The sequence below is a fragment of the Salvia splendens genome, chromosome 22 (genome assembly GCF_004379255.2).
Source record: "Salvia splendens isolate huo1 chromosome 22, SspV2, whole genome shotgun sequence".
Taxonomy (NCBI): domain Eukaryota; kingdom Viridiplantae; phylum Streptophyta; class Magnoliopsida; order Lamiales; family Lamiaceae; genus Salvia; species Salvia splendens.
This window is the reverse complement of record NC_056053.1, coordinates 3,016,589-3,043,944: the sequence shown is the minus strand read 5'-3', so window position 1 is coordinate 3,043,944 and position 27,356 is coordinate 3,016,589. Positions and strand designations below refer to the sequence as shown.

The following is a 27,356-nucleotide window of genomic DNA, read 5'->3' as shown; positions in this document are numbered from 1 at the left end:
ATGAGAATTGTTTACTAACATCAACTAATCAAGCAAAACACTACTAAAAAAAGCAATTTGGGAGTAATAGAATTCTAACTCCAAAGTAAGCATCATTAGTGTCCCATGTGACTCCACACCATTCATTTATATTGAAATTTCTCTTATTTCAATCTATGATGTTTGGGCAACAATTTTCTTTATCAACCCTTTACTTACTCCAATTTAACTATTTAATTATTTACTTATCGTGAATAATCAATGTTAACTACTACTAGTTTACTAAAATCAACTAATCAAGTAAATAAAGCAAATTAGGTGTAATTGAACTCTTAACCCCAAAGTAAGCATAATTAGTAGTGTCCCATGTGACTCCATACCATTTCTTTACATATTCTATTTCAATTTATGATGCTTGATGTTTGGGCCACATTTTTCTTGATCAAAAACATTAATTTACTCCAATTTATTTAGTTGTATATAAAAGTGTATTTCACAGCGTTGGAACTTGGATGCCATATTACAAAAGTTGGTAGATAATGTTCGACGAATTTCCAATCAGAAAAAAAAAATATAATTATAAAAAGTCATCAGTTAGTGTGGCAACAGTTTTCCAGGAAACCTTGACACTTTCTTCCACATTTCGATCAAACTTTGATAGAGACCGATGTAGTTCTCAATTAAATTAAAATTAACAAACCACATTTTCAATAAATTAAACTAAATATGATACAATTTGGTAACAAAGTCAATCTCATGTATCATGTGATAATCTCACGTTGAACTTGCTAGATATTTTGGGTGGTTAATGTAATTAATTTAATAGGAACTATTTCCTCCAAGCAGTAAATATTTGCGAAGATTAAGAACTAAATTTTAGAAAAGATTAGCCAAAATTTCCTCAATCCAATCAATTTGTTTTCATTTTACATTTTAAGACAGAAAAAGTGCATTACGCAAATAGTAAATTTTAGAAAAGATTAGCCAAAATTTACTCAATCCTGTATTTAAATACGAATTAAGTTATCGAACTGTCATTCCATTGGAATTTATTGAAGACCGAGAAGCCTCCATTGGCTACAAATCTCAATAAGACGCCGCCCCACGCCGTGGACTTACACCGAATTACTTCAGATTAAACGAGAAATTTCGGAATATGGGTCTCAATTTAATGGCCTTTCAAAATTTGGGATTAAATTCGCTGATCTTTCAGAAAATGAGATCGAGGCGTGCGGATTTTTCGTAATAAGGGTTTTTTGAGTTTTTCTCTTTTTATACTTCTTTTCTTATTATTCCTCTCATAAAATATATTAATGGACCATCCTCTCCTCCCTATCTCTAACAAATTCATTTGATCGGTCAGAATAAGAAATTCCGAGGTAACAACTCAACCTACTTTTCCTAAATAAGTACTCCATCTGTTTCTTCATAGTTGAGTCATTTTTCCATTTCAGGAAGTTTCTTCATGGTTGAGTCATTTCTATATATAGTAATTATTTTCTCTTTCTTTCTTTACTCTCTCTTACTTTTCTCTATCTACTTTATTCACTTTCTACTTTATTCTCTCCACTTTTTTCTCTCTTACTTATTTTTATCAATTTATTCAACACACTCAACATCCATTTCTTAAACTCCTTGCCGAAAAGTTTCGCCTCAACTATAGTGAAACGGAGGGAGTACTAATTTTTAAGCATATTTACCTTAATGAAACGAGTAATGTAAGAATGCGTAATTTGAGTTGATATAGTTTGTGATTGTTTGACGAAATATCTGATTGAATTTAACTGAATCTACATAATGTGAGAGATCAAAATTAAATAGTCGTTCTCATACTGCAACCACAGTAGTAAACTATACTATTACGAGAGGAAAATTATTCAATTATTGATTTTTCCAATTTCTTGCAACTTATTTTAGTATTTGGCTATTTGCATAAACTATTCACTCTGAAAATACAAAAAGAAAGTTAATGGTAGTGTAGTGGAATGAATCACTCTTTATGCAAAAAAATTGAGGAGAAACAGTTAAGGTAATGGTCTAATGGAGTTCACGGGAAGGAGATGAAGAAAGGGAAATAGAGAAGGAGAAGGAGAAGATGGTCCTTTAATATATTTTATGAAATGAATAATAAGAAAAAGAAATATAAAAAAGAGAAAAACTTAAAAAACCCTTATTACGAAAAATTTGCGCGCCTCGATCCCATTTTCTAAAAGGTAAGGGAATTTAATCCCAAATTTCGAAAGACCAGCGGATTGACACCCATATTCCGAAATTTCTCAGATTAAACAAAGCTAGAAAAATAAAAATCAAAACTTTATCTTGTTTGTTTGATTTATTCACTTATTTAATTAATCCATATGTTATCTCAACTTTAGTCAGTTTTATGCAACTAAACGTTAAGGGAAAATGGTAGTGGTAATAATATGATTCATGTAGTATAAAAAGGAGTAGGAAGGGGAGGAATAAAGGGGGTTTTGGTGGAGAGACTCTGCAAAGTGAAAACATTCTCAGAAGAAGTGGCTTTTTTGTGAATACACGGTGTTGCTATGGTGGCTGTCAAACATTAGCGACAACACATCTTTTTTTTCCATGGTTTGGTTTTCTGCTTTCTTTTGTTGCCTTCTTCGTTTCCTAAAGTTGTAGTGCTTGTGTAATAGTGCTTTTTCCACTCGCTTCTTCCTTTTCTGGTGTGATAGGTTTGTTTGATTTTTCTTGAGTGTTTGAGCTTTCTTTGATCTTAGTGGATTGATTGATTGATGCAAGTATAAGGGTGTGAGAGTTGGTGCTTTTTTGGTTTCACATGGTTACTGATTGTGGGTCTGGTTAAAGATTCAATTTGTGTGCTTTCATGATTTACTACCATTTTTCTTGGGGGGAGTTCTTGATTTTTGGGATTTAGTTGATTTCTTTGCATTTGATAGGGTGGTATATTGGATTTGATGCTTAATTTGGGGGAATTTATCAGTTGCTTTTACTGTATGTTGGTGTTGGTGTTGGATTGTTTTTAACCATTGATTACGCTATCTTCCAAAAACTAGCTGGATTCCATTTGTCTGCCGAGTTTGGCCGTGCTTATTTTCTCATAACAAGATCATGTTTGGTTTTGATAGGTCTCTCCGGACTTCATTGATCCAAAAAGTGTTGTCGAGTAACGTGGATTCTTGATCTTGATTTGTGAAAGTGGACCTGTGGTTTTGTTCTTTGATTAGTAATGGCGATTGATAGCTAATGAGGAAGGTTGATGGTATCAAGTGTTTTGAGCACATGGGATGTTTTCAGTATTTGACAAGAGTATATTGAGCATCTTCTTTACTTAATTGGTCGTTTTTGTTCGCTCTATCCTGTCGTAAACTTTTTCTACTCTAAGCCTTTGCCACTGCAACCAAGCAAACTAGTGATTATCTTATTTTGGCCTTCTTCTCATCAAAATATCAAGTTCTCTTGCATCATCACATTGTTTCGTCACGTGGCATTAGCCCCCTTTTACTTGATCCCTCCTATTAAGTCCTCAAAAAGTGTTGCAGTTGCTGATTCCTGGAATTGCCCTATCAACTACTGCAATTTGCTTCGGTTTGCGTTATTGAATTGTGGATTGCGGGTTTAACTATACTATAGGAGGCAAGGGATCAATATTTTGAAGGTTAGAGCACACTTTACCTGCAAAATGAAGTTTATGAAACTTGGATCAAAGCCTGACCAGTTTCAGACCGATGGAGACACTATAAGGTTAGCTATGTCTATCATCAAATCCTTGCTAGCAGCTGTGTAAATGTTTAATTTGACACATTCTTGTTTTTGCATATAAGTATTGCTGCCCCGAGTTTACATTTACCATGTATCTATACTGGTCTCTGCTCTAATAATTTTGCATTTGAACTATTATTAAGATTCCATGCTAACAAGACTGCTATACTAATTCAAATCAAATTTACCATTCTTTCTTTTTATATTTATATTTGCATTTCAGCATTAGTGGGACAAGCCAGCTAGGTAAAACTCTGTCCAGCTCAAAATTGACTGAGTGTTTTGTGTTCATCAATCTAACCCTTGCCCAATATGGAGCAGATAAATAGAGTCTACTAATGCAATACTATAGGTTAAAGATGGTTGCTCTTTGATTGTAGCAGCCTATAGGTTTTTTACAATAGATTAAGGTCAATCTTTGATTGAAGAATGGCCTATACCACTTGAGCCCTTCTGCAAGAAGTAGATGTTTGAGTTCAGCTATTAAAATGCCAGATACTGTGAAATAGGATAGGACTTCATTTTCTTGCTGCTATTTTGATTGATTTAATCGGTTGACGGTAAAAGCATGTGATAGTAGCCTGAAACGTGGTGTAACTGTTAATGTATGATGCAAATATGACTAACCATGTCTTATCTTCAGGTATGTAGCAACAGAGTTGGCTACTGACATGGTTGTTAGTGTTGGAGATGTCAAGTTTTATGTTCATAAGGTATGATCAATTCATTGAGACTATGTACTATATTTTGCCAAAAGACTTAAGTTGTCTCAATTTTGTCTAGGAGACTGCTTTAGTTAAATAACTTTGATTTGTACTTTCTATACCTGAGATTTGCTAGAGTTCTGCTTGCTCAAACGCCAATGTTTTGTTTTTCATTTCAATCTGTTCACTAAACTCAATTGTTATAGCTCATTGGCCAGTCACTAATGGAACTGCATTTTGTTTTAGTTTCCTCTCCTCTCCAAGAGTTCTCAGCTCCAGAAGCTTGTCACCAGTGTGGGTAGCGACAACAACGATGAAATTGACATCCATGATATTCCGGGTGGACCTGCAGCATTTGAAGTATGTGCTAAGTTCTGTTATGGAATGGTAGTGACACTAAATGCCTACAACGTCGTTGCAGCTCGTTGTGCAGCTGAGTACCTGGAAATGTATGAGACTGTTGAGAAAGGAAATCTTATATACAAGATTGATGTTTTCCTCACTTCTAGCATTTTCCGGAGTTGGAAAGACTCCATAATTGTACTTCGAACAACAAATTCTTTTCTTCCTTGGTCAGAAAAATTAAAGATTGTCAACCACTGCCTAGACTCCATTGCCACCAAAGTTTGCACTGATCCTTTGAAAGTAGACTGGTCATACACTTATAACCATAACAAGCTTGTATCTGAGAACGAGCATGAAGAAAAATGGAACGGTGTGAAGAAACTACAAACAGTGCCAAACGATTGGTGGGTGCAGGACCTGTGTGACCTTCAAATTGATTTATACAAGAGGGTTATTACAACAATTATTGCCAAAGGAAGCATGTCTGCAGATGTTGTAGGTGAATCATTAAAGTCGTATGCTTTGAGAAGGCTTCCTATTTTTAGCAATAGCACCTTACAAGGAAGTGATCGCCTGAAGTACTGTTACTTGGTTGATGCAATCACATCTTTGCTGCCAAATGAGAAAGGTTCTGTACCTTGCGATTTTCTGCTGAAATTGTTACATACATCCATAATGTTAGATTGCGATGAAGTGGGGAGAAGGATGCTTATGCTAAAAATTTCTCAACAACTTGATGAGGTAACTGTTGCGGATCTAATTATTCGCTCCTCAACTGGTGAAATAGCCCGTTGTAACATAGACGTCGTACATGGGTTAGTTGAGCAATTCGTGATGCAAGAAGATAGCATCCAGACTGGTAGTCCCGATGATAATGAGTTCAACGAGATATGTCCTGGATTTATTTCCGATGCTTCCAAGGCTAAGGTGGCTAAATTGGTTGATGGTTATTTGGCTGAAGCAGCCAGAGATGTCTTGTTGCCTCTGTCCAAATTTGTCGATCTGGCTGAAATGGTCTCGGCCTTTCCAAGATTGAGTCATGATGGGATTTACCGTGCTATTGACATGTACCTCAAGGTTTGTTTGTTCATTCCATATATCAAAATTCCCCACTCTTATTCCATCTCTAATTTGATCATAACCATAAAATCCTTCTCACTGAAGTATATACGATAACTTGAATTTCGCTGATTGATTATCATATTTTCTGCAGGAACACCCAGCGTTGACAAAGAGTGAGAAAAAGAGAATTTGTCGGTTGATGGACTGCAGGAAGCTTTCCGCTGATGCATGTGCGCACGCTGTACAGAATGAGAGGCTTCCATTGCGGGTGGTTGTGCAAGTTCTTTTCCTCGAGCAAACCAGAGCAACAGCAGCTGTAGGGAACAACGCTCCCGATCTTCCTGGCTCTGTAAAGGCTATGCTTCCACGAGGATCTTGTGGAAGCTCCAGATCTGCAACTACCAATTCGGATGAAGATTGGGACGGGGACCAGACATCTGAGGAGCTTAAGGATTTGAAAGCGGAGCTCGCTTGTCTCAGGCTAGAAAATAAAGGGGATAGTGGTGTCATAGTAAATGATGCTAAATCGAATGCTGATAAAGTCACTTCCAAGAAAGTAAAGAAGATCTTCACGAGACTATGGTCAAACAAAGACAGACAAGGCGAGAACAGTAGCTCAGATACATCTGAAAGCCGTGCTTCTACCAGCGTGGAAGAAACAGAGGCCATGAAAGTGGCTGTGCGGATGATGCAAAATCAAACGACGAAGAAATCACAGGTAACAAAGTGAAAATGGTCTTCTCAAGATCCTCTGCTTAAACAAAGATCTATCAGGTAAGGAGAATAGCAGCTAGAATTCGTACAGGAGTCTAGAACAAGGCGTAACCCATCCAAATAGTCGGGCTACTCGTCTCTAAACTAAGAGGGAAGTGTTCAGTAACAATCATTTGTAAGTTTTGCTCCTTGGTTTTCCTTAAGATGTTAGTGTCATCCAGATGCAACAGAAGGAGAGAGTGACTGGCTAATAATTTTTCGACACTTCTGGAGCTTATCGACACAAGAAAATGCTTGTCGGCTTTTATCCTTGGCATAGTAAAAGGTAGGTTTGGTGTGTATCTGTAACTGTAATTGGCCAAAGGATATTTTTACAGCCAGCCATTGTGCATCTTTAGTTGTTTTAGATGTATTCTCAACAGTATGAAATTTTGAGTTGGGCATAAAGATTGCAGATATTGATAGTTTCTGCCACTGATACATTGCACAAACAGTTTTTATAACAATTATATACTCCTGCCTCTTTGAAGATGACCACTTTCTTTCATGACACAGTATAAGATGAAGCAAGATAAAATAACCAACTAACCATGCAACTTAACTACATTTATAAACCCTAATGATTAATATTAAGCTTGTCAACTTATTCATGCAACTCTTATCAAACTCTCAATCATTTGTATGGGCATATATATTTAACAGAATTTACTACCGACCACACGCCAATTAGAGAATATGGATTGTTAAGTTTTGAAGAATTGTTACATGAAAAATATAATAGAAAAGAACTCTCACTGAAAAATGTGAAGTTGAGATCGTGTATATATCATGTAATTGTTAGATGGGGGATATAAAGAACGAGACATTATTTTATGATCAGGCGATGAAAATATACTATATATATAGCATCAGCGCGTTTTTTTGGTACAATTAGGTCAAAATTCATCATGGATGTCATTTCCGCAATACAGTATAAGATAAAGCAAGATGAGTTTTGTTAGAATGAGTTGATCAGAGGTGTGATAAATTGCTAATCATCTCTTAATTATTCACTACAACTAATTTAAGACCATAAGATTTTAGAGATCTAATGGTTTATAAATTGTCATGTGTAATTTCGCCTTTCATTTTTTATTATTAAAAAATACTTCATCCGTCCCATAGTAGATGTCACACTTTCCTTTTTAGTTTGTCCTACAAAAGATGTCACATTTTCTCTTTTGGAAAAAGCTTCTTCTCACATCAATTATAAAATTATATTTTCTCTCACCAGTTGACACACAAAACAACATCTCTTAAAATCCCGTGCCCTCTCCCAAGTGTGCCATCTTCTTTGGGACGGGGGGAGTATCAAATTTAGGGTTTATGAACACAATGTCAATACAATATAGTATTAAATCTATCAACATCAAGACATGACAATGTCAACACAATTTCATATTGACATTGTAGAAGCATCATATTGACATACTCCCTCCGTCCCCAAATAATATGCACTTTGAGGTAGGCACGAGTTTTAATGTAAAATTGGTGAAATATGAAATAGGTGGAGAGAAAAAGTAATTAAAGTATTGTCAGTGGAGAATGAGTCCCCAATTCATTAGAGAGAAAAGACTTTTCAAAATTAGAAAGTGCATATTCTTATGGGATGGACTTAAAAGGAAAGAGTTCATATTCTTATGGGACGGATGGAGTATTATGATAACTATGTTGATATTATCTACTTATCGAAAAATACGAAAATTCATAAAAAAAATTCAAATTTTAATATCAAAACATATGCAATTGACATCTGAATTCTTATAAAATTATTTTTAATTTGATACTCCCTCCGTCTACAAAAAATAGAGCACATTTGTAATTTTTGGTTGTCCAAATAGAGCACATTTAAAAAAGATGAGTTTTCAACAACTTCTCTCTTACTTTTTTCCCTCTCTCTCTTATTAATAATATGAACCCCACATTCCACAAACACTACTTTTCTCTTATTTTTTTTCCCTTCTTTCTTATTTTACAAATTCCACATTAAAACCTATGTTATTCACGATGTATCCTATTTTTCATGGACGGAGGAAGTATATGTTAGTACGAAATTATTAGGACGTAAAAATGTTAAATTATTGAGAGGTTTGTTATGATGGTCTTGACACCTTCCTCTTTTTGGGTGATGCAGACCGTCAAGAGAGCGTCGTGACAGCAACAGAAAGAAGAAAGAGGGGAAGAGAGCAAGAGAGAGAAGAGAGAGTTGAGAGGTTGTAAGATTATAATAGTCCGAGATAGGAGGTGATATGAATTGTCAATACTAGGTCTGAAAAACTATGCCTGAACGAAAGGCGACGAACGTATTGTAGGATTAAAATTGTGCAGAAAATAATTAGCAGATCTCAGTACAGAAAACAGCTCAACAACGATGAATTTAGAAGGCAATCAATACCAAAGCGAAACACAACTTCTGCTTCATTTTCAAGCAAAATCAACCATGAAAAAATCCATCCCATAAAACCCACACAAAGCGCTGATGCCCATCAAACTTGCGGATGAATCAGATGGTAAGCACGGCATGCAGAGCTACTCAACTTGAACGATCGGTACAAGTTTACAAGCGAAACAAGAATAAATAGGAACCTTGAGTTTGACACGTCCTTCAAATATCCTAATGGCCGCGACTTCTGCGGCTTTCTGAGTTCCTTATTGGGTTAAAATAAGGATGGGCCTGTACAAGATTAGAACCATCAGTCAGGAGCAAAAGATATGCTTTAGAGTATAAAATAAGAGTTAGAGCAGATGGAGATAAATTGAATAAAATGTTTTTAAGGACAAATATTATTTCCAAATCTTGAATTCCGCAAAGAGAAAGATAATTCACTGTTTCATTAGAAGTTCGAAGCAGTCAAGTGAAAAGAGAAGGTACCATTGCTTCCTTTGCAGTTGGCCTTTCCTGATGATCATATCGCAACAATTTGTCAACAAAATCAATTGCCTTCAGATGATCAAAGAATATTTTCAGTCAAACATTATATCACAAACTTATTTAAAAGGAAATTAGGTTCTTGGTAGCCAAATGGATAACTGCTTACATCAGGAGCAGCCAAATGTTGATTATCACCATTGATGAATTTTGTCCATGGCTTTCTACTATGCCTATATTGGCACAATAAAATCAGTATTATCTTCTAAACTTCCACTAAAAATTTATGTACGGATAAAAAAAGAAGAGCAAGTGCAAAGTTTCATATATCTCACCTTCCAACAAGAGCAGCAAGATTTTGGTCTAATTCCAAGCGGTACTTGTTCAAATAGGCATTCAATTCATCCGTACCCAATACCTGTCATTTCATCAAGATTCAATGCCTTACTAGGTTGTACCAAGATTTTAAACTACTAACATGAAACCAGTAATGAATCTACTTGCATATTAATCATCCACTTCAAAAACTGTCATTATCATAAACTTATTTGGTATTTATACTAAAAAAAGGATGCAGTTAAACCAAGAAGGAACCAATAATCTAATTCAACAGAAGTTGAGAATTAATTGCTAGAACTTAGGATGCATTCCACTCTCTGTCATGTGAACTGTCTGAAAGAAAAAATGAGCACGAGTGGAAGTAGATTTTAGAGAGTTATCTTTCAACATACCTTTGCAATCTTGACCAGTTGATCATAATTATCATGCCCATAGAAGAAAGGCTCCTTGCGGAATATCTGTACACCATATAAGCATAATTACAGTCAGGAACTTTAATATTTATTTTAGGTATGACCAATTAAATTCCCAAATCTCATCCTCCATCCACATCACAAAAAAAACAGATAAAAGTCCCTCATTTGTGGCTTTAGGAAGAACAGCTAGGATAGATATTAAGATGCAATTTGCAATACTCATAGTCTATATTAGAAAAGAGAAGGAAGCAGTCTGATTCTTCTCATCAGTATATAAAGACATATAGAGGGGTTAGCATTATTATTGAAAAGAATCCCACCAATTTATATGTTCTTACCAATAGTACACTGTATACCACCTAATTATTGACTAGCACATATGTGGAAGAATTGGAGTGTAAATCTTACAAGAGGCAGATTGTAAAAAAAGAGCATACCATTCCAGCAAACATACAGCCCAAGCTCCATAAGTCCAAGGAGTAATCATAATCTTGCAAATCAACCAGAAGTTCAGGGCCTTTAAAATATCTGCGCATGTAGCAAAAAAATTATACATATATATATATATATGTGTGTGTATAAATTTAAAACGGTTAGAAGCAATATAATCAAACAAAAGCATGTACTCGTGACCATGAAACTGTAACCAACTTTCAACAATTAATATTATAACTGAACAGAGATCTAGGAGAAGAGTCTGAGTTAAGAGCATCCGCAGCGGTGGCGGTTGGCGCCACCGCCGTCCGTGCCAGCGGCAAGGCGAAGGACCGCCACCGCTGCAACCGCGCCGCTGGCACGGCGCTGCTCGATGCATCGAGCACGTCCGTGCCAGCGGACGCACACGTGGCGGTCTCCCATTCGCCAACGGCATAGCCGTTGGTTTCAAACATTTTTTTATTTTTTTTTTAAAAAAATCGGATTTTTATTAAAAAAATCGATAAAAAATAAAAAAAAAAATTTCACTTCCCCAAAAAATTATATCCGTTTATAACCGTTTTTTCCCCACTTTTTAATTTTTTTTTATTTTTTTTACCCCAAAAATACACACTTTCATCTATAAATACCCCCAATTTCACTCCAAAAAATTCACACTTTCACTACACAATTCTCATCATCAATCTCTCATATCCATTTTCATCTTCCTCTCACACCCTACAACACCACTATGTCCGGTAACGACGACAACCCAAGCGGCTCTCACGGTTGGAACCCCGAATGGTTCGGTTCGCAACCGTTTCATAGTCCGGAAACGGAATATTCGGCCCCTCCTCTCACCCAAGATTCGGGCGTTCCGAGTGGCTACCGGCCAATAATTATGTAATTTTTAATTTTTAGGAGTTTAATTATGTAATTTTTAATTTTTAGTATTTTAATTATGTAATTTTTAATTTTTAGGATTTTAATTATGTCTTTTTATTTTATTTGTAATTTGTTATTTTTATTGTGGTTTTTTTAATGAATTTTAGTATTATGAAAATGTTTTTGTGTAATTGAATTTTATATTAATTGTGCTCGTCCTTGCGGAAGAGCACAGTTGTGGGTGTTGTGCTCTTGCCAGAGAGCAGGCATGAATAGTACCGCCCGGGCCCACAACCGTGCCGCTGGCAAGAGCACGGTTGTGGATGCTCTAACAGGCATCTGCCTAGATTAAACATATTCACTTGAAATCAATTTAGAGAAACACCAGTATTTACTACCTATTTAGATGCATCTAATGATTCAAATTTTTTGGTCGACCAAATATATTCAATAATAATTGGTCCATTTAATAATAAAATATCATATTATCACAATGATTAGGCTTATTAATCAAGTATGTGATCACGAAAATAGATGCATCTCAAAACTACGAGTTTGAGAATACATGTCCAGCATTTTAATTTTAAAGAGTAAAGAGTCCATTTTAACACTCGTCATTAAAGATTTAAATCACTTCAACTAAACCAAAAAATCTCTATTATTTTTCTCGAAACTGGACTTATGGAATTAAAATTGAATTCTCATTGAGCAAAACCATCATTTTTTCAGAATTATAACTTCCTGTCTAGGTCAAGATAATGCATCACTCAAATTGGTATCTAGCACAGATCTTTATGCATGTGTTCTGTCGTTTGCATGACCCAGTAACCTGTGACTACAATCCAAGTTTAATCCACAAGGAGTTCTAGATAAGAACAAAAAAAATGTAAGCTTTTATATAGTTGGCTGACATGAAGCCACAGGGCTTTAGTGAGACCACATTATGCCCATGGTTTAATAAGCTTACCACATATCAAATACAAATTTTTAGGAATCAGAAGCATGATTAGTATGTCAGAATAGAAAGAAGCAAAATAATTAAAATCAGAAAACAAATATTTGAAATCATAACCATTTAAGACCATCAATAAAAATTATTTACACTAAGTTAAGGCCTAAAGGAACACTTAAATTGTAAGTGGTGTTTATAAATTATCCGTTGTGATTCTCTTCCACTAACTAAATAAGAGCCTATCAGAAACAGAGAGAACAATTAGAAACTATTCTTTCAACAAAGCAATAGAAATTTCAGAAAATGGTTAGGGAAGTACAGTTTATCAAATAGGGTATATAGAACAAGACAAGACAGTATCAGTAAAAGTGTAAAACCAGACATGAAGAACGATGGCAAACCTAGAAGCAACACGAACATTATACTCTTTCCCTGGATGGTAGAACTCAGCAAGTCCCCAGTCAATAAGGCGGAGTTTACGCTGCTCGTGATCTATCATGACATTGTGGGGCTTCACATCCCGATGCATGATACCTTGAGAATGGCAATAGTCTAAAGCCTGTATATCAGTAGAAAAAGCTTCAGACCTTCCCCATCAGGAATTCAGGATATATCATTCCATCACAGCAAGAAGAGCTCGGGATAAGGTTAGTGCAGGTAACTAATTCAGTTAATTAAGCACATGCTCATTTTGATATTTAAAAAGCAAAATAGTCAACTAAACTAACAAGCTTATTGTATTCAAGTGTCAAGTTCGAGAAGTCATAGTCACATGCATGCCAGAGTCTAGATCTGGAGCCACGCTTGTAAATATTATTGCCACTGGAGCTGCTACCACATAATCAAGAGCAAAGCCTATGGCAATTCAACAATCTTTTGTTGCTTGTCAATTTTTCTTCTCAACACCAAAAAATAATTGGGTCCTTGAATTTACTCTATATAATTCTAGGAAATGGCTAAATGCATGCCACAAATTAAAGCAAATCAGACAAGCTATAGTTAAAATTATGTTATACTCCCTCCTTCCCTAATTAATAGTCTCATGTTGGCATTTTGGTACGTCGACAAAAGATAAGACTCTTCCATTTATACACTACCCCACAACATATTATCCTCAATATATCAACTTATTTACACTTACTACCAGATAGCTCACCAGTCATCACTTCTCCACCCACAATGCATTTATTAATTATTACTAACACTGCTTTAAGGTGGAACCTTTCTCCACTAACAATACACTCAACCATTTTTATTAAAACCCATGTCGCACTCTATTAGGCCTATTGTTTGGGACGGAGGGATTATTCTCCAAGTTCAAGTTGGAAGGATAGGAGCCATGAATCATGATAACGGACATCCATATAAAATGTCTAATTTTGGGACTGGATCCATTTAGCATCATTGTCCTTCAACAGATTATACAAAATGTGCACAAAAAAACAAAATTGGTGACTAAAACAACGATAGAATAGCACATGGCAAGTGAATCCCTAGAGTAATCAATACATGAAGAGTGTAAAAAAGAACATGAAGATTAATAAGGACCAGAAATATGAAGAACATTGTTTCAAATTTTCAATCTCCAAAGATTATTAGAAATGTAAATAAAGATGAAAGAAGAGACTTACCTTCAAAAGCTCATATATGTAATATCTAATATCAAAGTCCGAAAGAGTGGGATACAGCACTTTGAAGTCAGTATTGTTCACATGTTCAAATATAAGACTGGGGGTCTTTGATTGCTGATCTCTTACAATATCAAGCAACTTCACAATATTTGGCCCTCCACAGAGATTCTGCAAAATCTTAATCTCTCTCTTGATCTGCAGAAATGGATACTACCGATCATGATTCATGAGAACCTTACAACAGTTACAACCAACAGAGAGAAGTATATTAAACAAGCTCTTAATTTAAGACCAGAATAGGTATTCCAGTGACAAGACTTCTTCCACTTTGCATTTTTTTCTTCTAAATTCATATTATCTCTTCTTAGTTCTTGTGAATTCTCCTCCATTCTGGCATTTATCTTTTCCATTTCTCATCTCAGTGTTCTTTAGTCTTACTGTCAATTACCTCCAACAAAACCCCCAATTAACAAAAAAACAAAAAAAAACAGAAACCAAACCTTAAATCCTCTCTGTCTAATGCTTCTTCTGCTTAGCCAAAAATGATGTGAATCCCAGGGATATGGATAATGACTTCTTTCCTAATTAAGTGATACAAGGATCTTCTGACCCATGATCTCCAGGAAATTTCTAGTCAATAATTCTACTTGATTGAGTTAGAGTGTTCAGAAATATAAACATTCTCTGTTCTCCCTCTTTGTTTAAGGACAATCATTCTACAACCATTCTCTCTTCTACCTCTTTGTTTAAGCCTTAAGGACAATCATTCCTCAACCGTATTCCCCAATTCTCATTAGCAAACTATAATGCAGAGGTAAGAGATGGTACAATGAATGGCAATTATTCTGTCCAGGACCTAGTTAACTTCACACCATAAAGCTAAAAGCATGACACAGTCATATAACTAAAGCATAAACAGATTATTTTAGCTGATAGCTGGAGAATCTCCATAGTGGAACTCAGAATCCCATAAATCCATATAGGGCATAAAAACAGACCGCAGCTGGAATTAGTAAAAATTACTTGTTCATAGCACCTAAGAAACACAAAATCTTAATATTTTCCTGCCATGAAATTATTACGAGAAACAATAAATTATCAGAATATACAAAATTACGAGACCTTCTTCTTCTTAACAGGTTTGAGGATTTTGATGACGCATTTCTCGTTATTGGTTACATGAATACCCTCAAAAACCTCGCTATATTTCCCCCTTCCAACCTTCCTCACCACCTCGTAATCATCCTGCTCCCTGCCGCAACCAATCGAAGCAAAAAGGAATAAAAAAAAGGCCAAAACAAACAAATTCGAAAGAGAAAAAAAATGAATCGAGCATCCCAATCAATTACCCCCATTGAACAGTTAGCGCCTCGTAGTCCCAATACTCCTTAGGGCGGATAACATTGACGTCAGAGTATACCCGCGCCTTCGAAGGGGCTCCAGGCCGCCTAATCGCTTTCCCGATCTTCTGCGACATGGTATCGAGCAGGGAGCGGCGGCTGACGGAGGTGGTTAATTTCTGATGCGGCGGCGGCGGCGGCGGCGAAGGTTGGTGGTGGTAGTGGTGAATATTGTGGAGGAGGGAGATTTGAGGGTGGTGGCGCGAGACGAAGAAATGGAGGGGCCTTACGGCCATGAAAGGGTAAGGGTTAATATAATGGCGTTGCTGTGATGCTCTGCTTTTCCATGGAAACCCTTTTCCCTTTTTCTCCTTTCATTTTCCCTTTTCTTTTTCCCAATTTAGGCGACGGATAAGGTCACAAAGGGTTTGGAATTTGGTGGGACCCACTACATTTCAATTCTTGAGTTTTTTCAGTATTACAAATTTTTGTAATCATATAGTACTAGTATTTAGTTTTGTAAATTATGGTTGTTATAGGTATAACCCAATGTTTCAGCATTTTCAAATTCATCAGCTTAGTTTTTATTTATTTTTATATAGTATTCCTTCTGCTGCTTGTTAATAGAGACACTGACTCGAATTATTTTTAACACGAGAAATACCCGCAAGCGTACGGGGCTAATGTAGCATAAAACACGTAGGCATATCATATCCAACATAGATAAATTGTGCAAACTCAAGTATCATGAACTGACTTTAACTACTAGACAATCCAAAGAGTTTGATTTGGTTTTTGTAACTATTGAACAAAAACAAACTAAAAGCAAGCAATAAAAGGTAAGTTTCAAATAAGAGAACAGGGTAGAGCCTTGGATCCAACTACAACGAACACAACGCAATTAACACAACAATTTTGATTACCCAAATGAAATTTCTAGGATTACTAGGAAAGCCGTTTGTCTAGGCTAAGCCCCCTCTTGAGTGCACTCAACCCGTTGATTAACTATTAATATTGAAGTCTCCTTCTAATAGTTCACAATTAACTCCTTAAAACAAAAGGTTCAAGCCCTCACTCTAGGTCAACAAACTCAATTGGTAGCTAAGCAATTGAATTGAAAAAGCACAAGAATAAAACAAAGAAATCACAAGAGCAAAGGTAATCAAAAGTCCTTGAATTAACCCCAGACGTTCATTGTAGTCTTCACCAAAACTCTACAAAATGTTTAGATACTCATATTCAACTCAAGTTCACAAGAATAATCCATAGAAATTGAATTGGACATAGGAAAACTAATTAAAATGATCCCAAGAGTGGATTGAATGGCAAATCGTCTTCGTCTTCGTCTTCAATCTTGTTGATGATTGTGACTCTCCGTCTCTTCAATCTACTCTCAAGACCTTAAAAACTCTTATGGGGCGTGTGGAATCCACTTTGAAGTCGAATCCTAGGTCCTATTTATACCCGGGGTGAAAAATGCAACAATTGTAACGCATAAGCAAAACGCCCGGCCCGAGCGTTTTGCCTGCGGTCCTGTAAACATGTCCAACGCCCAGGTCCAGTGAGTATGCCCAGTTTAATGGTGGAAATGCCCGGTTTTATGATAGAAATGTTAGGTTTGGTATACTGAAAAGCATGTTTCGAGCACGAATAGAATCTTGCTTATATACGAAAAACTCTACAATCCACTTTTAACCCGATTCAGTATTATTCGAACAGTTCCGCACATATAGAATCACTATTATTATTAAATTGTGTTTACTTGTGCATTTATAAGATGTTTTATAAACATTTAAAAGCATAAGAAGTAAACAAAGTCTAAGTCTTTTGCTTAGTAGACCGGTTGTGGGCGACGTCCACTGTAAGGTAACATGGCCGGTTCTATGCAATGCTTTGCAAAAGAGAAAGAAGAATTTTACAACCTAGATGGGCTTTGACTACCTATCGCGAAAGGTTGCAATGTCAGTCCGATTATTTCTAAGCCTTACTGGAATAAGATGACATTGGTGTGGTATAATACTGAACGGATCTAAGAGCAAGACATGTCTTCATGCTATCTACTGGAATACTAGGTCTTGATAAACAACTATTTATTAATCAACTTATGTTAGCATTGAGCATACATTATTGATTATGCATTACTTTGACTTATCAATGGTGCGAGTTTTTCGCAACCCAATAATCCTGATATATTGGGTAGTTGTAATAAATATCTAGCGGTGCTAGGTTTGCTATTATGTTGAATCGCGCGTCTGGTGAGTTTGGTTTGATAATGTCCCCAAGAGGAGCTCGAGACAATGTTTTATTATTCGGAAACTGGCCAGTTGGAATTTAACTATTCCATAAATAATAAATAAGTGTTTCTTGCTAAGTCCACTCTTTGAAATAAAAGGTGTTAATTAATTAAGCCTATAGCATACACTAATTAATTAATTGACATTTCTATCTTAAACGCGAGAAATAAACAACAAACAAAATGGAAGCCCGGATTACTTATAATTTCAGATTTGGATGGGCAGTGCAATATTACTTCTGTAGTGGTTGCTCGTAATATTCCAATGTAAGCTTGTATTAAATTGTGGGTTCAATTTAATTAGTAAAATGCTAATTGGGGGATGTCATATCCAAAACCTTCCATAGATTCTGAACCCAATATGTAACTTAATATAAATATGAGAATAAATGAGACATAAAGATTATTATTTTCTCTACATGAAATTTCGTTCCCTCCTCTCTCTCTAGAGGGAGTCGAAATTTTCAGCTCTCATCCTTGAGATTTTCAGCTCCTCCTCCGTGAGGAATTTTCTGTCTTCTTTATTCGAGTCCTAGTATTTTGATAAGATCGGCCCACCCTGATATCGAGATACAGTTCGGGAACCAGTCAGAAGTTCCGTGGTCTAGTATTGAAGATCATCACGTGGAGAAGGTTCAAGCAATCGACGATTCTTTGGAGAATCAAATCGGTAACTCTAAACCGTAGAATTCATGTTCTAGAATTTACTTTCTTTAAGCATGAATTACTTGCGCCCTAGCATGCAATTATATGTTTAACATGTGAATTGATTAATCGCATAATCGGTCAAATATATCCTTATTTGATTTATTTGTTATGTACAAGTCTTCCGCTGTGCAAGGGGCACCAAACCCCAACAGGAAATGCCCGGGGTGCTCCAGTAAAACGCCCGGTATGGGATTTTTTGTGCCGTTTTCGTCCGCTTCCACCTGTTATGACTACAAAAACTCGACAAACTCATCAAAACACTAAAATAGGGGATAATGGATGAAAACTCTAGTAGTGTGCTACAAAACATTAAAAAGTGCACTTTCAAACATCCAAAACACTTGCTAAACTACGAGTTTATCAGACATTTCTTTTCAGCACGAAGTTTAAGAATAGTGCGTTAAGTGGATAATGGATAAAGTAAGAGAAAATAAGCAAGAGAGATGATTACTTCTTGCCGAAAATAGAAATGACTAAATTATATTAGATCTTCCCAAAATAGAAAAATTACTCAATTAACATGGAACGGAGACAGTATTAATATAAGCTTTAGGCATTTAAATAAATAAAATCAATTCTAGCTAAGTTAAAAATAATTGGAGTAGAAATTGCAACAAAGAAGATAAGTAAAATGAACATGCAATAAGGGTAGTGATAAAATGCAAACTATATGTATTGTACAAACTCTAAACTCTGATATGAACTGTTAGAAAATGTCAACAAATGACAAAATAATAGCAACAAAAAATGTCAACATAGCATCAACCGTTACTACTGTATTCACATTTCTGTTGCTATTATTTTGTCATCTGTTGACATTTTCCAACAATACCGATCATAGTTAAGAGCATCGACAATCTCATTAAGTTACAAACCAACATAATTGAAAAGAAAATTTTAAGTACGTACAACCAAAACAATTGAATTTGAGCTTCAAATTTTATTCATTTTGATAGACAATGTTGTTATTGATGATATTGAAATACGAGACAAAAATTGCACTTTAAAAGAAAATTTTCATTGGCAAGTATGTCTAGAAGTGTAGCACGGTAAGATTGCATTGGATGAGGGCATAGTGACTTGCGTGGTCATATGAAAGAGTCTCGAAAGTCGCGTAACCACGAGCCAATCGAAATTTTCCGGTGCCTCCCACCACTGCCACCTCCCTCACCCGCTCGAACTGGGCACTGGTACCTTGTATTTCTAGTGTGCTACCTTTATACTCGTCATTGATAAAAACAATTGATATAAGGACGTGGGTGTTGGACCCATCGAGGGCTGACGTCACGTATATACCTTGGGCCCGAGCAATCTGGGCTGAGCTTTCCTCGAATCCTTTTGTTATTGGATCGTCGGTGCAGAAAATGGCTCCGAATTTTGTGAAGCTAAGCAGCCCGTGTGACGGGCCCGTGATCTCGACCACGGTGGCATTGGGCCCGCCCGAATAATCTTGGAAGTAGACTGTCATTTGGATCTCTTTGGGTTTGAGTTTAAGAAGGGCTAAATCTGCTTTCGAAAATGTGAAAAATGCAAGAAATAAAAGTAGGTATAATTTGATTGCCATAGGCGTAGAAATTGTGAACACAAATTGAATAATTGTGTTTTTGTGTAATTTGATTTCTGTAGTTCTGAATATATTTATAACATTAATAGCTGAAAGAGCCAAAAGTTAGCATATGAATTAACGATTAGTTAATAGCAAGTGAAGTATCCAACGAGGTTTATGATTAATTAATTAATTTCATAATATACCTTATCTTGTATTTCAGCTCTCAGAGGAATATGATTAAATATTATTTTAATTGAAATCAGGCACTGACAAATAGAACGTAGAATCCACGTCGAGTATTCAATTAAATACTAGTATATGTTTTATTTTCCTCCTATTTTATCCTCTCATGGAACGAGTCTCTCAAGTCAGTTTTTTTTTTTTAAATTATAAAAGTTTATAAATTATAGTACTTATTAATTGATGATTAGTCTTTTTATATCTCTTCTATTTTACCAATTTGATCAGCCGAGTTACTGATCGATTACTGTGTTTAAATAGATAATATATGCAATTTAGTTGCTAAGTATGTAGAAAAAGGGTCTAAGTTCATGCAAAGAGCGACGAAGGCAAATCAAATAAACAAGAGCAAAAAATATGCAAATTGGTGACAAACAATTTCTTATATGGGCTCAAAACAAATTAAATTGTTGCTCCAAAATACTTTGAAGGCCGAAATCATATTAATAGGAACCCAAAGTGCAGCCTTTAGTTCAAATTTCATCAAAGAAGAAATACAAACAGGCCCACCAAGATAAAAGAGTAGAAGAAGAAATTACTACGACGAATATTTTGTAAAATTAGGAATATCATAATCCGAAACTGATTAGCTTTTATTTTTTAGAAATAAATTGCTGCTTTCTTATTACTCCATACTAGAGATGCCCAAAAACCATAAAAACCGCTGGAAAACCGGTGGTTCGGAACCGAAACCGGAACCACCGGTTTTCGAACCGAAACCGGAACCGTGAAATAGCCTCACGGTTTGGTTCCGGTTTCACATTTCTCAAAACCGGAACCGGCGGTTTACGAACCGTGAGCATGTCTACTCCATACTCACGGAAGTGATGAAACCCCTTTTTCCATTTATATTTTTTAAATTTTATTGATATGAATAGCTATGATATAAATAAAAGGCACCACTAATCCATAAGGTTGTGCGAAGCCATAAAATTGAAGCAAAGGCATTATTACATGGGATGATGCTTGACGTGGGAAATGAACATGGAATTTTCAACTTTCTATTACAAGAAGCAAAATCTTAACTTTATTTCTATTAGTTCCCATTATAGTTACCAATACTGTAAAGCAACACCAACATATGTTTATGTACGTTTGATCCAACGACATGCATTGTCTTTTTATATAAAAATAAATAAATAAAGAGAATAAAGTTTGGAGCAGTAAATCTCGTATGCATATTTATGTTTAATCGTACGCAATTACTATTTAATTTTATATCTAATTTTTTTGTTTAACAATATAGTACAAATTTGTATGAATCTTAAAACAATTTGAGTTGCGATTATACCCTACTACAATAAATTAGTGCCCCTTTACTTAGTTTAAAATGATTTAATAATTATTTTGTTCAATTTTATTCTACTATTTGTCACCTAATATGAGACCATTTGATTTGATTTATAATTACTCCACATATCAATGTGCTTGATCGGGTAGAAGACAAATTAGGCTCACCCTGTTGCATTCAATTGGACATCCATCCACCCTAATTAATTTTCATAATCGATAAATAAATCAGAACAAAAGATTAATAAACTAGTACACCTAACAATGCATCCATATTACTATCATAGTTATGATATTCATGTGAGCAAGCAACACAATTATTCTTTCCTTGCCAAATCACTTTCCCAAATAAATTTAGCTAGAAAAAAGCCACATGTGAAGGATCTTTTTTAAATGTGTGTATCTAATTGCCAGTGTTGCTTGTTTCGTTCAAAGCGTGACAGTGATACCAAAGAGAATAAATTGAAGCAATAAAACAGAGCATCTGCATAAGTTTGTACTTAAATCTTCATTACAATAGATGATTCTAAAACTAATTTGCAAATGCTACAGAAACTTTATGTACTTGCATAATTAGATTCTTTACTGGAGTGATGAGAAAGGTTACCCTTGTCATTGTTTGTGTGGATGTGTATGAGAGAGAGAGAGAAATGCAAATAGTTACAGAATAAATCATGATATTGGAAGGCTATTTCTAAGCTCATTGCTACTACCTCATAACATCACTTCATCTTTCTCCTCAGAACTCTCTCTCTTTCTCTCTCTCACACACACACATTCACATGTAGGACCGAAACTGAGAAATGGAGTAAACCAAAAAAGAAGCAAAAGATGAGAGATCATATCTGGAGAATGTTCCTCATCGTATCACTCGTCGCGTCATTCAGGGTCCAAGTAATCGATGGAGCACAATCAAGCTGCCCGGAGTGTACATGCCAGCACAACAGCAGGAGAATTCTGCACCAACCACTGTTTCCGGTGGACTCAACACCGCTGCTTCCTCCTCCGCCTCCCATGCCAGACATTCCAGATGAAGGCCAGCCGTTCTCAAATGAAGTTCCAGCATTTGATCAGGGCTATCAACCCCCGCCCTTTCCAGACATCGGCACATCAGTGGCCAGTCCAGCCGCCAAGGCTCCTCCACCACCCAACCCAATCAAGAAACTGGTGATCATAACAGCATCAACACTTGTAACGGTGGGAATGATGTTAGTTTTGGCATTCTTTCTCTGTAAGAACCGCCGAGAGCACCACAACGAAGAGTCCCAGGAGCTTGTTGGTGAAAATCTACAGAGGATTGACGAAGAATCAAGAGTGCCACCACCTGCATTCCTCTGCCTTGAGACAACAGAGCCATCCACCACCACCAGTTTGGTAAATGAAGCCAATATTGCCAGTGGCTCACCGTACCACAATCTCAACTCTGGTAAAAGATTCAATCATTGTAGACCCAGTCCCAACCTTCAGCCAATGCCACCATTGACGAAGGCGCCACCGCCTCCAAGAATGAGTTCACCACCACCAATGTCATCATCAGATGATGAGGGCCATGATACCAGTTTTGACGCCCCACGAGAGATGTCTCCAAGTCACGAGTCCCCAAGTTCGCAACACTACAATGTGAGCAACAAAACCAGCCCAGTCAGCCAAGCTAGACCAGATAATCTTGCTTCTAAACCTCTGCCTCATTCCAAGAGGACTCCACCAAAATCTCGATTTTCAGTGTCTTCTCCAGATACAAGGCCAGCGATTGCACCATCTATTAAACAATCATTGCTGCCTTCACCACCACAACCAACAACTTCCTTGGGACCATTGCAGCCATGCAAGCCACTGCCACTTTCTCCTAGCAGGACCAAATTTTCAGCATCACCTCCATCGCCGGTCATACAACAGTATCGATCAGTGGCCAATCATGAGCAGAAGGCATCAAAAATTACAATTCCACACCCACCGCCTCCACCTCCCTTGCCAACAGCAATGACAAGAAATCATGCGGCGGCGAAGACATATAATTCTTCACCTATTTTCAAGCAAACAAGAAGGTCAAGCTCTAAAAGTCCTAGCCCGAAAGCAAGCCCATTGTCAGAGAAGACAAGGCATATCAAAGAAGTTAACAAAGGTGTCTGTTCACCAGAAAAGTTTGATGCTGAGAGCAAGGAATCAAGAACCAAGATGAAGCAATTGCATTGGGACAAAGTACGGGCCACTACAGACAGAGACACTGTTTGGGACCATTTAAAGTCAACTTCATTTCAGTAAGTAAACTAAAACCTTTCGTATAGGAACTAAGAGTGGTTCTATGATATTTCTTTTGTGTGCCCACAGGTTGAACGAGGGTGCCATGGAGTCGTTATTTGGATGTAATTCTGCGACTCCAGTACCAAGACAAGCACCTAGGAAGTTCGTCCTCCCATCTTTTGAGCAGGAGAACAGAATACTAGATTCCAAGAAGTCCCAGAATATTGCTATTCTTCTCCGCGCTTTGAATGTGACAAGAGATGAAGTCTCTGAAGCACTTTTAGATGGTATGTACCCTTTCCCCTATTCCAGTTTCTATAGCACAGGAATAAAAACAAGTTAGTAGCTAGCTAGCTGTTAACTTGATGTCCTATACATGTAACTAAGGAAAACATGAATTTGAACTTGGTAAAAATAGACTATAACCAGAAAAGTACAAAGATGACTAGATATGTACATAACATTTTAAAATTTGAAGTCCATTCAGACAGAAGACTAAAGTTTTTGGTGTCTGCAAAAGAAACTATTACCTCATTAACTGTAGGATATATCTCCAAGCGAGTCATTTGTAAAAACTATATGAAGCAACTATCAAGGTTTGAGGGCCAATCAGGGATAAGACTGTGTGATCAATTTCTTGTTAAGAGGCAATTGGCAGGGTCCCACAGCCACGAGCTATCAGAGTGAATTTCAATAAAACTATATGCCCACATTTGAAAACCCACATGCTAACTTATTATAAAAAAGTTGAACTACCAAGATGCAGTAACATAATATGATACTCCCTCCTTCCACGATTTAAAGTCCTACTTTGACTCAGTGCTAAGAAATGTGAAGGAAAATGGGTTAAAAAGTTAGTAGAATTTAGGTCCCACTTTATATATTGGTTTTATAATAGAATGTTAGTGTAGTGAGTTAGTGGAAAGTGGGGTCCATTTACTAAAATTGGAAAAGGTAAATGTGGACATTATTTTGTGGACGGAGGGAGTAGTTAGAATAGCAGCATATTGAGATAAGTGAAGATGATAAGCACTTGATGCAGAAAAACTTCATCACAAGGTCCATGAGAAGGGATTGGAGTGTTGCTGAGTGCACAAATTGTTCTAATTCTGCGGCACTGTATTCAATAATAAATTGTGTTTTCTTATAAACTTTCATATGCCTATCATACATATATATTTATTCAATAAGACCAGAATCAATTTGCTTGTAAAATTCATGAAATGCATATTCTATTTCTATATAAAACCATAATTATCATATATGACAGAAATTTGAAAATAGTTTGCCATAAAATGGAAAAACATCTGTTCTGGTGCCACAGGAAATCAAGAAGGACTAGGTCCAGAGCTTTTTGAGACTTTGGTGAAGATGGCACCAAGCAAGGAAGAAGAGATAAAACTTAGAGAATATAATGGTGAGATCTCTAAACTAGGCACAGCGGAGCGATTCCTCAAGGCAATACTTGATATTCCATTTGCCTTCAAAAGAGTGGAGGCACTGCTTTTTAAAGCAAACTTCAATATGGAAGTAAAGTATTTGAGGAAGTCTTTTCAAACCCTAGAGGTATTACCCATTAATCTGTTTAACTAGCTGCTAAAACATGAGCTGCATGTATTTGTGCACCTGCTCACCTCAGTTACTTGTCAGCCACATAAATGGTCTTATATATGGTTTTTTATGCAAGCAGGAAGCCAGTGAAGAGCTGAAGAATAGTCGCCTATTTCTTAAACTGCTTGAAGCTGTTCTAAGGGCAGGAAATCACATGAACGGTGGTACTAACCGTGGTGATGCAAAAGCTTTCAAATTGGACACTTTGCTGAAACTAGTGGACATAAAAGGAAAAGATGGTAAGACAACCTTACTTCACTTCGTTGTCCAAGAGGTTATCAGATCAGAAGGAACGGGCACCAATACAAGAAGTGAAAGTCAGCTGCAAAAAAGCAATCTAAAATTCAATGAAGAAGATTTCAAAAAGGAAGGATTGCAGGTTGTAGCAGGGTTAAGCAAAGAGCTTGGCAATGTAAAAAATGCAGCAGGGATGGACTCTGATGTTCTGGGCAGCTATGTAGCCAAGCTCGAACAGGGATTTCAGACAGTCAGGCAGGTTCAGCAATACGAGAGTAATATTGCGCAAGACAAGTTTGTTGACTCGATGAAAGTGTTTCTGGAAGAAGCTGCTGATGAAATTTCCAGGGTCAAGGCTGAAGAGAGAAAAGCTTTGTCCTTGGTGAAAGAGGTAACACAGTATTTTCATGGAGACGATGCGAAAAGAGAAGCTCATCCTTTGAGGATTTTCATGATCATACGAAATTTTCTCTCGATACTAGATAATGTGTGCAAAGATGTTGGGAGAATGCAAGACAAAGCTACGATGTGTTCAGGAAGATCATTCAGAATATCAGCGGCTGCGCCATTGCCGGTGCTTAGCAGATACAACATGCAGAATGATAGAAGCTCCGACGATGATAGCATGTAATACTGCACAAGTAAAGAGATAATCAATATAACCAAGTATAGCAAGAATCAAACAGTCATATACTCACACTGGAATTAGACATCTCTAAATGCATCAGCAGCAAAGTGGAATACATACTGAAGATTTTAGTAGCAAACAAAGGAGACATGTAAACAGCAGGTTTTGGATTCTGAAATAAACACATGTTGATTCAACCAAGAGTAGTGAACAATAGGAAAGAGGCTTGTATTTTTTGGTGCTTAGCTGTAGCCATTGATAATAATATTGTGCTTGTTCCATCTATACATACCAAGATTATTTAAGTAAATTTCACTTTAATTTTTACAATTACACTCCAATTTCATCCCTACTCTACCTAACAATATCACAATCGATGATTAATGTATATGTATCATTGCATAAAACAGAGTAATCGCCTAAACTGCAGATTGAAGAGAAAAGAATTGCAACAACTGCAGCATTTATGATTACTTACCCAAATCGGGCTCTCACTACTTTTTGCCCATTCTTCCCCAAACATTTTTACCCCTTTTTATCTTTATCGACACATTTCACTTAATTTTGGGCAACTTCCGCGGACTGCTTCTCCTAACTGTTGCAGAGTTTCGAGGTTTCACCTTCTTCAAATTCCGTCATAGTAGTAGCATTGTAATCTTCCAACTAGACTCCTCCAAATCATCGCCGGCGGAAGGTGAATCAATCTCTGAGATAATTAAAACAGAACTAAATAAAAGAGAAAACAGTTATTGATATTTTTCTTAAAGTTTTGACGTGGACAAAAGTAAAAAATGAATAAAAAATAGATGAATTAAAATATTATCATTGACGTGGACAAAAGTAAAAAAATAATAAAAAATAGATGAATTAAAATATTATTAGTGAAAAATGACATTTATTTAATTATAAATATCCATAAAAATTAATTTTAATGAAATTACTAAAAATATATATATATAAAATTTCAATTAATAATTAATGAGAGAGTATATATAACATGCTGAAGTATTTTAGAATTATGGTCTAATAAGGCTACATGGATCATTGAAATAAAACTGGTAAATATAAAGAGTTGTTGTGAATTGGGCCCGCTTAAGAATTTTAGATTAATTTAAGGTTAATTAAG

The 27,356-nt window shown here is 36.2% G+C and overlaps 3 protein-coding genes across 4 annotated transcripts; 2 read left to right on the top strand and 1 right to left on the bottom strand.

The window, feature by feature from the left end:
* The first annotated feature begins 2,413 nt into the window (after positions 1-2,413).
* LOC121787384 (BTB/POZ domain-containing protein NPY5-like) lies at positions 2,414-7,028 on the top strand. Of its 2 annotated transcripts, none has more exons than XM_042186093.1 (5): positions 2,414-2,571; positions 3,090-3,705; positions 4,367-4,436; positions 4,674-5,849; positions 5,986-7,028. In XM_042186093.1, the coding sequence occupies exons 2-5, from the start codon at positions 3,644-3,646 to the stop codon at positions 6,562-6,564; spliced, it is 1,887 nt and encodes a 628-aa protein (XP_042042027.1). In that variant the 5' UTR covers positions 2,414-2,571; positions 3,090-3,643; the 3' UTR covers positions 6,565-7,028. The 2 variants fall into 2 exon arrangements, with proteins under 2 accessions (XP_042042027.1, XP_042042028.1); XM_042186094.1 differs by having other exon boundaries at positions 2,570-2,675.
* Positions 7,029-8,871: 1,843 nt separating this feature from the next.
* Positions 8,872-15,819, bottom strand: LOC121787557 (casein kinase II subunit alpha-like). Its single transcript, XM_042186329.1, has 10 exons — positions 15,443-15,819; positions 15,216-15,345; positions 14,094-14,288; positions 12,864-13,021; positions 10,649-10,739; positions 10,188-10,253; positions 9,792-9,874; positions 9,626-9,689; positions 9,460-9,528; positions 8,872-9,261 (listed from the first exon to the last, which is right to left on the bottom strand). The coding sequence occupies exons 1-10, from the start codon at positions 15,727-15,729 to the stop codon at positions 9,202-9,204; spliced, it is 1,203 nt and encodes a 400-aa protein (XP_042042263.1). The 5' UTR covers positions 15,730-15,819; the 3' UTR covers positions 8,872-9,201.
* A 6,169-nt stretch (positions 15,820-21,988) lies between these two features.
* On the top strand, positions 21,989-26,515 carry LOC121787174 (formin-like protein 6). Its single transcript, XM_042185832.1, has 4 exons — positions 21,989-23,771; positions 23,842-24,041; positions 25,079-25,320; positions 25,445-26,515. Exons 1-4 carry the CDS (start codon positions 22,345-22,347, stop codon positions 26,231-26,233), a joined length of 2,658 nt encoding a protein of 885 aa, XP_042041766.1. The 5' UTR covers positions 21,989-22,344; the 3' UTR covers positions 26,234-26,515.
* The last annotated feature ends 841 nt before the right edge of the window (positions 26,516-27,356 follow it).

What these genes read in the sequence shown, in the direction of transcription:
- LOC121787384 (XM_042186093.1), top strand. Translation starts at nt 3,644, where the DNA reads ATGAAGTTTATGAAACTTGGATCAAAGCCTGACCAGTTTCAGACCGAT. An exon ending in ACCGATGGAGACACTATAAG is followed by an intron (nt 3,706 to 4,366) that starts GTTAGCTATGTC and finishes TCTTATCTTCAG; the next exon opens with GTATGTAGCAACAGAGTTGG. An exon ending in TCAAGTTTTATGTTCATAAG is followed by an intron (nt 4,437 to 4,673) that starts GTATGATCAATT and finishes ATTTTGTTTTAG; the next exon opens with TTTCCTCTCCTCTCCAAGAG.
- LOC121787557 (XM_042186329.1), bottom strand. Translation starts at nt 15,729, where the DNA reads ATGGCCGTAAGGCCCCTCCATTTCTTCGTCTCGCGCCACCACCCTCAA. An exon ending in AACCTGTTAAGAAGAAGAAG is followed by an intron (nt 14,289 to 15,215) that starts GTCTCGTAATTT and finishes CCATTTCTGCAG; the next exon opens with ATCAAGAGAGAGATTAAGAT. An exon ending in AACTGGTCAAGATTGCAAAG is followed by an intron (nt 9,875 to 10,187) that starts GTATGTTGAAAG and finishes ATGAAATGACAG; the next exon opens with GTATTGGGTACGGATGAATT.
- LOC121787174 (XM_042185832.1), top strand. Translation starts at nt 22,345, where the DNA reads ATGAGAGATCATATCTGGAGAATGTTCCTCATCGTATCACTCGTCGCG. An exon ending in TTAAAGTCAACTTCATTTCA is followed by an intron (nt 23,772 to 23,841) that starts GTAAGTAAACTA and finishes GTGTGCCCACAG; the next exon opens with GTTGAACGAGGGTGCCATGG. An exon ending in CTCTGAAGCACTTTTAGATG is followed by an intron (nt 24,042 to 25,078) that starts GTATGTACCCTT and finishes CTGGTGCCACAG; the next exon opens with GAAATCAAGAAGGACTAGGT.